Source organism: Nycticebus coucang, chromosome 17 (assembly GCF_027406575.1).
Source record: "Nycticebus coucang isolate mNycCou1 chromosome 17, mNycCou1.pri, whole genome shotgun sequence".
In the NCBI taxonomy this organism is placed as follows: Eukaryota; Metazoa; Chordata; class Mammalia; order Primates; family Lorisidae; genus Nycticebus; species Nycticebus coucang.
The window spans coordinates 29,442,307-29,458,429 of NC_069796.1; the positions used below are offsets into that span (position 1 = coordinate 29,442,307).

General features: G+C 39.2%; 1 protein-coding gene across 2 annotated transcripts in view; it reads left to right on the forward strand.

The window, feature by feature from the left end:
- The window catches only part of CDC42SE2 (CDC42 small effector 2), a 96,533-nt gene that overhangs the window by 68,670 nt on the left and 11,740 nt on the right, over positions 1-16,123 (forward strand). For both annotated transcript variants that reach the window (XM_053566667.1, XM_053566668.1), the window contains one exon: positions 15,948-16,049. In XM_053566667.1, coding sequence (XP_053422642.1) covers positions 15,948-16,049 — 102 coding nt within the window. The remainder of the gene's footprint in view (positions 1-15,947; positions 16,050-16,123) is intronic.

Sequence of the window (16,123 nt, forward strand, 5' to 3'; positions counted from 1 at the left end):
ATCTTATTCCATCCACTTTCTCCTTCCCTCTATTGTTTTGAAGTCAAATCCCTGGCATTTTTATTTATCCATGATAATTTCAGTATTTATCTCTAAAGACTTAACATTATGATATCAAATGTTAATTAAAAGGGTTCATTTTACTTATAAATGCATGATATGATTATGAAACAAATGTATTATAAAGCAAATATTCTTCAAGTTAAGAAATAGGACATTACATACATCCCTATTCCAACATTTGGAAGAACAACTGTCCTGATTTTTTATAGTAATTATTTCCTGTGGCTTTTTTTGTTTGTTTGTTTGTTTTTTTGAGACAGAGTCTCACTATGTTGCCCTCAATAGAGTGCTGTGGTGTCACAGCTCACGGTAACCTCAAACTTTTGGACTCAAGTGATTTTCTTGCCTTAGACTCCCAAGTAGCTGGGACTATAGGCACCCGCCACAACGCCCGGCTGTTTTTTTATTGTTGTTGTTGCAGTTGTCGTTGTTTTACTGGCCTGGGCCGGGTTCGAACCCACCAGCCTCAGTGTGGCTGACACCCTGCCCACTTATCTATGGGTGCCACCCTTTTTTTTTTTTTTGAGACAGAGTCTTACTCTGTTGCCCTGGGTGTAGTATCATGGCATCATAGCTCATAGCAGCCTCAAACTCTTGGGCTCAAGAGATCCTTTGGCTCAGCCTCCCCAGTGGTTGGGACTATAGGTGTGTTTCCTTGTGTTTTATGGTTTTATTATTTATATATGTATCCCTAAGCAATTTGGTTCAGTTCGCCTGTTTTGACTTTTAAATGAAGTCATAATTGGATGTAATCCTTTGTGTTTTCTTTAATTTTATAAGATTGATCCATATTCATGTAGGTAGCTGAATTTCATGCTAATTTTTATAATTTTTTTGTATTATGTACCATAATAGATTCATGCATTATAGTTCTTTTTATAATCTGGGTTGATGCCACTATGTGACCATTAAGAACCATGCTCTTTTGTGCATTGTGCGTGTAGCCTGGGGGAACATGTGCATGAGTTTATCTGGGATATATACCTAGGAATAAAATTACTAACTCTAAAGCCTAAGGAGTTCTCCTTGACCATGCCAGAGCAAATTGTTTTAAATTTGATGCTTCTGTTTTACATTCTAACATTTGAGTGTTCCATTGTTCCATATCTTCATCAATGTGGTTATTTTCAGACTTTAAAGTCTTTATCAATTGGGGAAGAATGTAGTAATAGTTCTTTAGGTTTAGCCTTCTGTTGTCTTGCATTTTCGTGAGAGTGAACAGGCTGGTCCCAAGATGGTGAGTTATCTCAGTTGATTCAGAGTCAGTTACAGATGAAACTCCTTGTTCTACTCTTTCCTGGCTTCTCGTTACTGCACTTGACTAGTCTTTAAACACCAAAAGAAAATAACAGAAAAACACAACAGAAGAGTGAATACTAACTCTGACTTGTTTGACTAATAAGTTGTCAGCCTCAGGATTAGAGATTTCTTAAAGTAAAATTTCCCAGTTCAAGCCTTCCACATTTTTTTTCTTTTTAAACAGAGTTTCAAGCAGTCACCCTGGGTAGTGCTGTAGCATCATAGCTCACAGCGACCTCCAACTCTTGGGCTCAAGCGATCCTCTCACCTCAGTTATTTCTATTTTTAGTAGAGACAGGGGTCTCGCTTTTGCTCAAGCTGGTCTCGAACTCCTGAGCTCAAGCTATCCACCTGCTTTGTCCTCCCTGAGTTCTAGGATTACAGGCGTGAGCCACTGTGCCAAGCTGTCTTCCACATTTTTGTTTATAAGCATATTCCGTTTAAATTATAACATAAGATCAGTTCTTCAAGGATACAGAAAAAGATGCATTTTGATAATTTGAAGCAGTTTAAGACATTATACTCTTAACTTTCATTTTTATGTTCAGTTTCAAGTATGGTTAGACATTAATCTAATTTAGCACATTCTCCTTATTCTGTTCCTGGTGACTCTTATAGAAAAACATAGTAGCAACCCGGCATCCATGTCAACCTATGTTCTAACTATTAGTAGAGCTTAATTTTTAAAAAGATAAGTAATAAAAAGAAAAGTTTCAGTGTTTTCCTTTAACTTTCTAGTAGATCATTCTGATCGTCTCCTGGGTGAGCATCTCTCACATTGCAGATAATTGATTATAGAAGGAGTCAGAGTACGGAGTTCTGGAGATAAGCAGAATTATATTAACTTTTATCAGGATAAAAATAATAGGTAAAGGAAAGCAAAAGAAACTCAGGAAAATTTCTTTCTTTTTTTTTGGATGAATAGGAGAGGGAAAAAACCTTGTGGTTAAATAATTTAAAATATATGGCAGATAACCAATTTTAATTTTGTTCTGTATGCCATTTCTATGTGCTATTTATCCTTATATTCATAAAATCTTTCTCATCTCGGAGGCAGTGTTAAGTAGAGTCAGTATGAGCTACTGTTAGCTGGCAGCTTGTATGAATACTGAAACATTTCTTAAAAGATCTATTGTTTGCAAGTCATCTGACTGCATCTGGGAAATTATATTTAGAAAACACGGTCTTCTATTATAAGTGTGTCATTGTGTAAATGGTGTGAAAGTCTGCATCTTTTCATATGATGGTAAATTCTTAACATAGCTAAAATAAAGCCATGTCTAAAACACCAATAGCAAGAAATTTTGTTTTACTTACTCTTGGGTTTTGTAAGCCTAGACCTAACAAGAATAAAGAGTTAAATTAAGCTTTTGTTTGTGTAGAGTTAGTGTAGATTGGGTTCTGTTTATTAATAGAAAGCCGTATTGGTAAGGAAATCTCATTTTATTATTTTTAAAATCAGTAACGGGGGCTGTGCGCAGTGGCTCACGCCTGTAATCCTAGCACTCTGGGAAGCTGAGGCCAGTAGATGGCCTGAGCAAGAGGGAGATTCTGTCTCTACTAAAAATAGAAAAACTAGCCGGGTGTTGTGGTGGGCGCTTGTAGTACCAGCTACTCAGGAGGCTGAGGCAAGAGGGTCACTGGAGCCCAAGAGTTTGAGGTCGCTGTGAGCTATGAGGCCATGGCACTCTACCCAGGGTGACAAAGTAAGAATCTGTTAAATAAATAAGTACATAAATAAATAAAACCAGTAAAGAATAAGTAATACATTATAAGAAAGTATTTATGTAAATATAATCTGTGAGTAAAGAAAATTAGAATTTAAGTAATAATCAGAGCCTTAATATAATCATATTTTAATGCTTATCTGAGGCCAGTATTTATGATGTCTATAGTATATTGAACATTTTTTTTTTTTTTTTGTAGAGACAGAGTCTCACTTTATGGCCCTCGGTAGAGTGCCGTGGCCTCACACAGCTCACAGCAACCTCCAACTCCTGGGCTTAAGCGATTCTCCCGCCTCAGCCTCCCGAGTAGCTGGGACTACAGGCGCCCACCACAACGCCCGGCTATTTTTTTTGTTGCGGTTCGGCCGGGGCTGGGTTTGAACCCGCTATCCTTGGTATATGGGGCCGGCGCCTTACCAACTGAGCCACAGGCGCCGCCCTATATTGAACATTTTTAAAAGCAATTTTAAAGGATCCATTCATCTGTGGTATAAATGCATGGCAAAAGCCAGTCTTTTTTTTTTTTTTTTTTTTTTATCCTTTTATGCCTTAAACTTGGTTCTATTGAGTAGGAAACTTTACAAATCAATTTTATTAGCATCCCTCAATACAGGACAGATTTTAGGTCAGATCTCAGCTCTCTTGTTTAAGTACTGAGTACTCTAAAGCTGCTCTCTTATCTAGGCACATAGTACACATTGTTCAGATATTTAGATACTTCTGTGCCTACTATCTAGGCACATAGTACACATTGTTCAGATATTTAGATATTAGATATCTTCTATCTACTTTGGTAGATGGAACTTTCTTTTAGATCCTTGAAAAACTGTTATGCTTATGTTCCTCTGTTTTAGCAGGTGGGATTTTTTTTGTTTGTTATTGTGATTTCTTTTTTCCTTTGTTAAAATAATTTTCCTACAATCATATATATATATAGATATATATATAGATTATATATGTTTTGAGACGATCTGACTCTGTTGCACTAGCTCACAGTAACCTCAACTTCCTGGGCTCCAGTGACCTCCTACCTCAGCCTCCAAATAGCTGGGACTGTAGGTGCCCACCACAATGCCCAGCTAATTTTTCTATTTTTACTAGAGACAGGTTCTCGGTCTTGCTTAGGCTATTCTTGAACTCCTAAGGTCAGGGGATCCTCCCGCCTCAGCCTCTAAGAGTGTTGGATTGCAGGCATTAGCCTCCACGTCTAGCCTGCAATCATAACATTTTATTAGTTTTTGAAGGCATTTAAGCAAACATCTAGTCAAATGCATGTGTTGCAGATTTGGAAAGTGTAAGAAGTTAACTAGTAAACTAAGATAAGCCTTGAGAATTAGTGTTAGAATCTTTTGCATTTTAAGACCAGTTTTCTTTCTAGTATATGTTTCAGTAAATTTCACCCAAAGGGAAATAAATACCCAAATGCAACGTGAAGCTGAGTTATGAGACTATGCAAATACACACCACTAGTTTGATAAGTTACGATGACATGAGTGGTGTTTCACTATTTTAAAAGTCTCTGTTTGCCACCAAATGTTAATTATTATATGTCATTTTTACAGACCTTCTTAGTTCATTTACTTTTAAGTATAAGAGTGTCCCAAGCTGCACATAAGTTGCCATACCTAGGGAAAATGGGAAATTGTAGGTAAATGAACCAATATTTACAAAATATTCTCTGCGTTGGCGAACATTTTGTAAATAAAGGCACATTTACCTACGACTTCCCATTTTCCCTGTGTATGTATGGTAACTTACAGGTGACTTTTGTGACACCCTGTATTATGACATATATGTCTATCATTTAATTTCCTCATCATATCCCCTCACCCCCGTCACTGTTTGGTTTTGGTTTTGTTTGTACTTGAAGTAGCTACCTGCGGAGCTGTTGGCTAATGTCTTCACTGGGATCTTAACATGGACACATACTTAGGCAAGTCTCTGTTATGTATATGAACACATACTCAAAAGTCATCAAGTTATTGGAAAGTGTTAGCTGTCAGTCATGGAATCTCCTCTTTAAACAAAAGACATTAATAGATGCTATTTTCTTGCCTACTTTAAGAGTAGGTAAAATTAGTAAGAAGCATAAGGCAAATTGTGCTTTTAGTGGTACTTAGCCATGGGAAATGGCCTCATTTTTAAGAGCCCCAAACTTAAGTGTAGTTTTGAAAAACCATTTTTCCCTCTTCATATGAGATCTGATCCTCTACAGGGTTTAGAGTAGTTCAGAAAAGGTTTGAATTCCAGTGCTAATACTTACTTACGTTTGACCTTTGGTAGATCAGTTGCATCTGTGCAAAGGGGAGTAATAATACCTATCATAGGATTCATTATCGTAAAGTAGGTAATGGATTAAAATAAGATGATTTATTTAATGTGCTTAGTGGAGTATGTGGCATACAGTAAGTGCTCCTGTTATGGATGTTGAATTGATAATCTACAGTTTCCTCTCATTTTAAATAAGTTTTTTGCTTTGTTTTGTTTTTATTCCCCTTGGTTATTTTCAAGCACTTTCTGTTTGATATGAACAGGACCATCAAATCTTGAAAAGCTGGTCTCTTACCAGAAATGTTTTGGTTTGTCAGTTACCACAAAGAGAGATCTAGTCATCTGAACATGAGAGAGGATGTTGGACTGAAAAAAATACATATTTTTATGTATTTATTTAACTATTTTCCTCCCTCCAGAAACCCTACTGTACATGACATTAAAGGAGATTAAATAACAAAAAAGGTATAAAAAGATAAAACTCACAAAGAGAATAGAAGCAGATAACTATGAATAAGAGATAATAAAAATAGTCAGATAGAGTGGGGATCTATTCAGCTGAATGCAGCTGCAACCTAATTACATACAGAGGAGGACACTAACAAGAATTCATTCTCTACCTGTCATTCTCTACCTGCCTTGCTCTTAGAATGTCTGTGTAGGTTGGAAGCCCTCAAGCTGCACTATAGCAGTTCCTTCTCTAGGGAACTGACTATAGAAAAGACCTGCTGATAACTGTACTTGCGAGTTTCCCAAGCAAAGCGTGAGCTTACCATGCGATCATTCATTGAATCTCCACTATGCAACGTGCCTCACCAATGCACACTAAGCCTCATTTGTATAGTCTGTGATTGTCAGATGTCAGGCAAGCTTAAAGAAATTAACTGCATAAAAGAAGTTGGAGGAAATAGATGACACAGGGAATAGAAAGGAACTAAAAAGAACAACAAAAATGTGAATAGACCTGAGTTGATTAAGATACTGAATTCTCTAAACAAGAATAAGGCGCCTACAAAGGAAGAGGGGGAGAGAGAGCAAATTGATAACAAGAAGCAGTGCTTGGAAATAATATGACAGATGAAATAAAGTCCGTGAGACAGGCTGGAAGATAAAACCAAGAGGTAAAGAGATAGAAAGTTGAAAGGAAAATAAGAAAATTATATGGTCAACCAAGGAAGTTTGAAATTTGCCTAAACTCCAAAAAAGAGGACAGGAGCATTGCAGAAGAATATGTTCTATCAAAATTTCCCTGACTAAAAAAAAAAACCCTTCAGTTTCTTTTTTTTTTTTTTTGTAGACAGAGTCTCACTTTATGGCCCTCAGTAGAGTGCCATGGCATCACACAGCTCATAGCAACCTCCAACTCCTGGGCTTACGCGATTCTCTTGCCTCAGCCTCCTGAGTAGCTGGGACTACAGGCGCCCGCCACAACGCCCAGCTATTTTTTTGGTTGCAGTTCAGCCCGGGTCGGGTTTGAACCTGCCACCCTCTGTATATGGGGTCGGTGCCTTACCGACTGAGCCACAGGCTTGGTTGAATGAAAAAATTAACTCCTGCCATTGAGTGGAATTGCTTCCTGTTAACCCTGTGTTACCTGGCCTTCAACTGCTTCTCAGTGACGTGTTTGCATACTGAGCCCAAGAAAGCTTAGTCTTTGAGAAAGTTTTAGGTGATTTTTAAATAATTAACTTTTTTAGATGCTGTAATTGATACTGTGCTCAAAATTTAAGGGAGACAAAGTATTAATTTTGTTACAAAAAATATAGTTGAAAAAAATTAAGCCTTAAAAGCTTTGTGAACATGTTTGTGCATTCATGAATTCATTCATTCCGGAAGCATTTGTGGATGAATTACCATGTGCCACATCCAGCACTGGCCGTTGCAGACTCACATTTCATAGGCCCTTTCTGTAGTAGCACAGCTACTGTCCATTTGGGGTTGCATATATACTTCACTTTAGTGTGGGTGAACACGGAGCACGGAGGAGGAGTACCTCTCCACAGTCTGAGTTAGACAAATACAGGAGCAGCAAAGAAAGACACCCCCCACCCCCGGCACAGAGTGCCGAAGTGAGGAGGGTTGAGCAGGTAACCAGTGAAAACTCAACTAGAGGAAGGAAGCAGAAAAGGTGAGGCTGAAGAGATAAATGGGACTCCATTTATTTGAATTCACCTGAAAGTTTTGAAAGCTGTTGAGACATTTTAAATTGGTTAGTGATGTGATCACATAAGTATTTCCTATGTTAGGAAAGTAGATCCATATATATAGGATAAAGAATGGGGGGGTAGTTATAAAATGAAGGAAAGAAATTAGGAGGCACGGCCCCAAAATCTGGCTGGAAGTCCTGGTAGAAGTGTTGTTTACCAAAATAAAGAGGAGGAAGAGTTTATAGAAGTAAGATTATGTTTTCAGTTTGGACATAGGAAATTGGAGACTCCTCTCTTGACATTCACATGGAGGTGTCCAGTAAGCAGTCGGATTTCTAGCCGAAACAGAGAAAAGAGAAGATGGCCTTCAGTGTAGAGTTTGGAAGGTGTCTTAGTGTGTTTTGCACTGTTCTAAAGGAATACCTGAGGCTGGGTAATTTATAGAGAAGAGAGGGTTATTTGGCTCCTGGTTCTGCAGGCTGTACAAGAAGCATGGCGCCAGTATCTGCTTCTGGTGACGACTTTAGGAAGCTTGCCATCATGGCAGAAGGGGAGGGGAGTAGCTGTCGCACAGGGAGAGGAGGGAAGCAAGACAAGCAGATACCAGGCTCTTGAGCAGAAGAAGCCATTCCTGAGGGCTCTGCTCTCATACCCAGCTGCCTCCCACCTGGCCCCACACCCAACACTGGGGATCAGATTTCAAACATGCAAACTGTGTTAGAAAGTGAAGACATAGGAGATGGGGGATATGAGACCAGACCTAGGATATCCTGGAAAACACTGACTTGCACAAAGGGAACAAAAGCAGAGACATGACTGGGAAAGCAGAAAAGAGGGGTGTCCTGGGAGAAGAATCTAAGAATAATCCTTTCTCTTAATTTTACCTCCCAAGTTTTAGAAATATATATCTGGTAATTTTTAAGACTTACAGCATCTGCCCTGATAGACATTATGACTGTGACCACAGCATCCCCTTCTCCCCTCTCTGTTGTACTGGAGCAGTGGACCCCATTGCTCATGGTGACTCTGCTCAGGCTCTGTAGCCATCGTGGGGGCTTCATCTTCTTTATTGGAGGCAAGGCCCAAAAATCTGGAGTCAAATTAAAGATCTTGGTCCAAGTAAGATATTCTGCTAGTTAGGTTGGTTTAAGAAAGGGAGCAGAACTTTCAGCGATGCCAGGGGAATTGTTTGGAGACATCAGGGACACTTTCCTGGTTTTTAATAAAGAGCTATTCTAGATCTGCTGCCCCCAACTCATGGGCTACGCCAGTTTGTGGACTGTCAGGAACTGAGTGGCACAGCACGTGGTGAGCAGCTAGCGAGTGAAGCTTCCTCTGTCTTGCGGCTGCTCCCCATCACTCGCATCACCACCTGAGTTCTTCTTCCTGTGGGAAATGCAGCAGCATTAGGTTCTCACAGGCTTGGGAACCCTCCTGTAAACTGCACATGAGAGGGATCTAGATTGCACACTCCTTACAAGAATCTAATGCCTGATGATCTGAGGTGGAGCTGAGGCTGTGGTGGTCGCACTGAGGAGCACCTGCAAACACAGATTATCATTAGAGAAGTTTGACTGCACATAGCAGAATAAATCAGAACCATCACTCCCATGTCCTCCTCCATCCATGAAAAAATTTGTCTTTCATGAAACCAGTCCCTGGTGCCAATAAGATAGGGGACCACTGCTCTAGATGCCGTTAGACAGATGGAAGGCCTAAACTTGGTACAGCTATTTTGCTTTCAGCCAGAGACTAAAATTGACACAAGAAGGAGGTAGGTAGATCGACCTAAGAAAACTGTTGAGAGCCAGGTGCAGTGGCACATGCCAGTAGTCCCAGCTACTCTGTTAGGTGAGGTAGGAGGATTGCCTGAGCCTAGGCACCCCACCTCAAAAAACAGAAAAAGGAAACACTACAGACAACAAAGCAGAAGCTCTGACCTATACTGACCACGCTGCCACTCGGCCTGGTTTCGCCATTTCTGTCATTGTTCTGGGTCAATTTATTTTCAGAGAAGAAATGTGACGTGTGTGTGTATGAAGAGCGTGTTACAGTAAATCGATATTGTAGCTAGCCATATGTTGTGTGGTAGTTCTGTGGTGTATATTTTAAAACCTCAAAATGCTGTGAGCAAGTTTTGGGATGAAGACAGGAAGTGGGTACTTTACAATTGTAAAGCGTGAGAAAGAATAAGAACAAGATTGAGTTCTGGGCTGGGTACGGTGGCTCATGCCTATAATCCTAGCACCTGAAAGGCTGAGGTGGGAGGTAGGAGGATTGCTTGAGCTTAAGGAGTTCAAGACAGAGACCACTCTGAGCAAGAGTGAGACTAAAAATAGGAAAAATTAGCCAGCTGTGGTGGCGTGTGCCAGCTACGTGGGAGACTGAGATAAGAGGATCACTGGAACCCAGGAGTTTTGAGGTTGCAGTGAGCTGTGATGACACTGCTGCACTCTAGTTTGGGGACAGAGTGAGACTCTGTCTTAAAAAAAATTTTTTTTTTTTAAGAACATGCAAAAAGATAGAGGAAAGAGAACTCCCCCAATGTAGGTAGCCCCTGTCTTAGTTATGGGGGCCCATCTTGTTCCACCTATAAAGCACCCCCCATTTGATAATTTTAGAGCAAATTCTAGGTATCTCATTTCACCCAAAGGTATTTTGGCATGTATCCTTAAGACATAAAGATTGTTTTTAAGAAACAGCTTCAATGAGGTATAATCTACATACAATAAATATTGACACACATAAGTGTAAAATTTGATGATTTTTGACATATACCTCAAAACCACCACCACAGTCAAAGTCAAGATAGTGAACATGTCCATCACCCCCAGAGTTCTTTAGGGATCTTTCTAATCTCTTGTCTTCCTCACCTTCTCCATCCTGTGTCCCAAATAATCCCTAAACTGTGTTCTGTCATATTAGTTTGCGTCTTCTAGAATTTTACTTAAATGGAATGATAAGAGTATGTTACGTTTTTTAAAGTGGTTTCTTTTACTCAGCATAATTATTTTGAGATTCATCCACATTGTAGCATGTGTCAGTAGTTCATCCCTTTTTATTGCTAAAACAACTTTTTTTGAGACAGCATCTTACTCGGTTGCCCAGGCCAGAGTGCAGTGGTGTCATTTCACTGCAGCCTCCAGCTCCTAGGTTCAAGCTGTCCTCATGCCTTAGCCTCCTGAGTAGCGGGGAGTATAGGCGCATGCCACCATGCTGGGCTAATTTTTTTTATTTTTCTAAGAGTTGAGATCTCACAGTTACCTGGGGTGGTCTTTAACTTCTGGGCTAAAGTGATCCTCCTGCCTCAGCCTCTCAACGTGCTAGGATTACAGTGTGAGCCACCATACCCAGCTTGAGTAAGAACTTTTTATTTAAGATAATCACTGTTATTACCACACCCAAAACAAAAATAAGTTTAAATACTTCCTTATTATCATCTAATATCCAGCAAGTTTTGAAATTTCCCCATTGTCTCATAAATGGCATTTTTAGAGATGGTTTCTTTGGATCAGGATGCAAAGTCCACACAGTAGCAAATGAAATTAAACTTTTCATTTCTACTCCTTGCATCCATTCCAGATTAGTTCATTATCTTTAATAATTATTTTATCGCACTATAACTATGTGGAAATGTTTTGGGAGGAGATATTTTATCGTAACCCCTTCTACACTAATGTAACTGTTCATTTGGGTGTCCTGCCACCCTTTGACCTTATGGATGATAAAAGTTAATATTTTAAGGATGGTAAGGATTATTCAGATGGTTGACAGTCTTGATAAAATTCCCTCTAAAGAATAAAGTCTGTTTCCAGGAAGCTCGGTGACTCTTTGCTACTGACAACAGTTAAAACGTATCAAAGCAGAGTGCACCATTTCCTGTTTTTCTTTGCAAAGGCCTGACCCTGGAATTTCCCTTTTTTGCCCATGATTGAAATCTTGTGTTTCTCTTGAAATCGTAATAGCAGCACACACAGAAAGTGTGCCATTCTTTAAATGTCTGTGTTGTGCCTAAAAAATATCGTATTTTTATATTTCAGAATATTTATCGTCTTAGAGTCCGACTCTTTGATTCAGTGAGAGTGTTATAATAAAAGTCTCAAGAACACCTCAACCTGTGTGTGGGTCCATCCTGCCTGCATTCTTTGGAACCTCATAATGTTAAAAATCCCTTTTCTTCACCTTAAGCTTTTCTTTTTCCTTCTTTCTTTTTCTTTACCTCTTTTACTGGATCTTTATCATCCTAAAGGGAAAAAGTTCACTCTGTCTTCTTCTTTTCTCCCTATGTGTTGTCTTCCCGTCTGGAGGCGAGGCTCTCCCCAGTTGCCTGTGCTCTCTGTTCCTCCCCTCCAGCTCCTTACAGTCCTTGCTCCTGTGCCTTCGGTGCCTGTCTCTGCAGGGGCACCGCGCTCACTGGAGCCTTTCAGTTATTTCCCCTTTTCTTGAGAGGACCCACGTTTCAGTCCTTTATACCCTATGTGATCTGCATCTTGGGTGTCTGAATATTTTCAGCTGAAGTCCCTACTCTCTTAACTGTGCTCCAGCAGCACAGTCCTTTCTGTTCCTGAACAGTTGTTCTTTCCGTTTTAGAAAGGAGAGTCCTTCTACTTTTATCTCTCAGAAAGGTTAGGTTAGATGGCATGAGGAAACCTACTAGTGCTAAAGTCCGACTCTCAACACAGTGAAGTCCAAAATGAAAAATACTCAAGTTTTTTAAAAATTTATTTTTATTATTTTCTTCCTTTTTTTTATTGTTTGGGATTCATTGAGGGTACAAAGAGTTAGGTTACACTGATAGCATTTGTTAGGTAAAGTCCCCCTTATAACTGTGTCCCGCCCCAAGAGATGTGTCATACACTGTGACCCCCATCCCCCTCTCCGCCTCCCTACTCCCTCATTCCCCTACCCCACCCCTTGTATTAGATCATCTACTGTGTTCATGTTAGAATTGAGTGCATTGGATTCTTCTCCATTCTTGAAATATTCACTATCTTTTGATTTATAAATTGGTTAACCAATAACACAGTACGATAGAAGGAACCTGAAGTCATCTATCCTTTGCTTTTCAGTGTGAGATTAACCAGTTTAGTTATCTGCTTTTGAATCTTGTCCCTTAGTAATCAGAATGTTTGCTGTATTATTGTGTGAGTTACCACTCTGCTTTTACAAGCACACCCATGCATTCTTTTAAGAAACATTTCTGGAGGCACCTGTAGCTCAAGGAGTAGGGTGCTGGTCCCATATACTGGAGGTGGCGGGTTCAAACCTGGCCCTGGCCAAAACCTGCAAAAAAGAAAAGGAAACATTTCTGAGTGATGGGTGGTGACCTGAACGTACCATGGTGACTTTCCTCCCCAAACATAGTCCTGCAGCAACACAGCTATTAGATTAAATCACTTGATGTGGAGTTGCGGTTCCACTTGGCTGAAATCTTCTGCCAAGCACCAGACGCTCCCTTCTGGAGGAAAATACAGGTTCAGAAATGCAAGGTGTTGCTTTTGCTTTTGTAAGAATCCCAGTGGTCTGGAAGTAGATCTGATTCTCTGAAATCTGTCAGTTCTCCTCCTGCTTGAGAGGGCCCTGTGGAGGAGCCGCATGGCTCTCCCTGCACATCAAGAACAGTTATCTTACAAGTTGATTGCACAAGGCCTGGAGGAAAGATGCAGTAACTTAACTGCTAACCTTTTTCTTCAGTGGAGACAGCTGCCCTTTCTGTTCACATCTGGAAGGTACCAAGAACCTTGAAGCCTCTTCTCTACGTTTAGTCAAGGGGCTTACTGGAGAAGAAATCGCAATAATTTGTCCTGCCCTTATGCTGAGAAAATTCATATCCTCTGAAGGCGAAAATGTACTGTGTTTGGATGTGCCTGGACAAACTGCTTCCTGACAAGGCAAATTTAATGAAATTGTAACAGTTTATTATCAAGAAAGAAGAGGCAGAAAACTATTGTTAGTGACATCTTTCCCGCCTCAGTCCTAAAAGAAGCTAGTATTGTTTCTTAAGAGTCACTTACGGAATTATGCTTTCTCATCCCAAATGAGAATAGTATAAAGAGAAGTATGTTGAATGAGGTGGGTGGACAAACTGAGTCTGGGGAAAAGATGAGAAATGGAGTTGAAGAGATTAGTGCAGTGCAGGGTTGGGCACCCTGCATCAAAGGATGGCTGTGGTGTGAAGTCTGTGGTTGGGGCAGGGAGTCTTTGTATGAGGCCCCTCTAAGAGCATTGAAGCAACAAAAGCAAGAAAAAGGTAGCAGGAAATCAGTATGTTTTGCTAAGAAATAGAAAAATTAAAAAACATAAACATAGGATCTAGAGCCTATTTTTGCTTTATGATAACCATTTTAACCTGAAAGTTTTATATGATCATGTAGAGCGGTGCTCTAGAAGACAGATTGAATTTCTACCAACTCTTCAAAAATCAGTTGAAGTAATTAAATTTAGAAAAATAAAGAAATGAGAGTATTTTGCTCCCTGGTGTTATTAGACCATACAGTCAAGCATTTGGGGGAACCACATGAAAACCTATAATATAAATTCTCAGATTAAAAAATTATTGTAATGACATCTCATAAAAAAGATCCTCCTGAACAATAACTGTAGTAGATAAATAAAAGTATGTGGTTACTACAGAAAAATTTACTGATTGAGAGCTGGAGTCAGTAAACTAGTACTTGCAGGCCATATCTAGTCTGCCGCCTGTTTTTGTAAATAAGTTTTTAGGAAAATACAGCTATACCCAATTATGTATTGTCCATAGCTGCTTTTGTGCTGCAATGGCAGAGTTGAATCAGAGCTACGATGGAGACTGTAGTGGCTTTCATGCTTAAAATATTTACCATCTGGCCCTTAAGGAAAAAATTGTGCACTTCTGAAGAGTATCAAGTAATTTTCCAATGCAATGAAATTATAAAGAGAAATAAAAATAATGGGTGAAAAATATAAGAAACATATAAGATTATACATACACATATTCAAATGTCCACATAGAAGGAGTTCCAGAAATAGCAAAAAGGAACACGAACATTATCAAAGAAATAATAGAAGAAAACTTTTCTAAGATACAGAAAAGGGATTCAGATAGGGAAGACTATGTGCTATATGGAATTAATGGAAGGAAAACCCAAAAAACTCAGGGATGGTCCAATGTCATTGCTGAACTCTTGAGAGTGAAGAACATAAATATTTCAAAGTAAAAGCATCAGGCTTTACAGTCTCTAATCTGGGACAATAAAAGGTGTGAGGCGATAAAACAATATATATAATAGACTTCTGAAATAGATGCATGAACTGCTTTTGTGGTTTTGTAGAAAATCATGTTCTAATCCTGAGGATCTGTTATGTGGCATTGTCTTGATAAGATTTTAGGACTTATTAGGATCATGCCAACATTTCAATAGATAGGGATGTTGACATATTATGTTCAAAGGCAGCCTAATCCCACAAGTTTATAACTTGGCTTGGTTTGGGGGGGAAGTTGCAATTTCTGTAGTAGTATACTATTGAAAGGAAAGTCAACTGGGATAAACAGCTGATATTAGGGCATAACTCAGCTGTGCCGATCGCCTCTCCCAATTGGAGTATGGTATCTAAGGGGCCCTGGAAAACTTGAGAGTGATGCAAAATCACTTTTGTCTTTGGAAAAATCTCAGAACATTAGTAAAACACAGTAGTAGATTAAGGAAATATCCCTGATGAGGAGGATGGGCATATTGGTGGGAGTAAGGACACTAGCTGGTGGCAAAAGTTACTGGGAATAGGACCTAGCACCCTGTAAGAACTGGTTGTCAAAAATAAGGAAGCGTCAATAAGACTCAGCCTGGTTGAGTTTATACAAGGTTTTGTTCCTAGTCAGAACATAACAGAAAACAGTGAATGGACTAGACCCCAATCCATCAATGTTCCTAACCTCTGTCAGCTGGATGTCAGATTCATTCCCGCATGGAAAGGTAATTGGGTAAAATATAAATAGTGCCCCCCCATTTTTAAAATTGCACATAAACTTCGTTGCCACCCTGTATAATCAATATGTTGATGAAAGCTAGAAAATGATATTTAAAATCAAGAGTGTTATGCTCAGATCACACCATATCTTCTGCTAAACAGTAATGGTGACTGATAATTTTATATTTCATTTTTTAAAAAGGAGAAAACTTAAATGGTTATTACACAAATCCATGGATGGACAAAGCTAGACCAAATGGTCTATTAATTTCTAAAGATAACTGATTATTTTGCTTTGTTAATCATTTTTTGGTCACATTTCTTTCCAGGATTTCGTCAAAAGAGGCAATTGTGGCAGTCTAAAAGGCGTTTTTATGTTCTAGTCAAATTTGTAGTATTATTAAACAGAGTCATTCATCCATAGTATATAAACTCAGCAGAATAAGTTTTTTGATAATAAGGTCATTTTCTCAACACACTGTTCCCCATATTGTAGAAAAGGCGACGGCGGATTGACCGAAGTATGATTGGAGAGCCAACAAACTTTGTACACACGGCTCATGTAGGATCAGGAGACCTCTTCAGTGGAATGAATTCAGTAAGTATGCTGTTTGGAACATGAAGACAGGACCATGGAGTATAGTCACATGAAAGCTGTGTAATAAGTACATG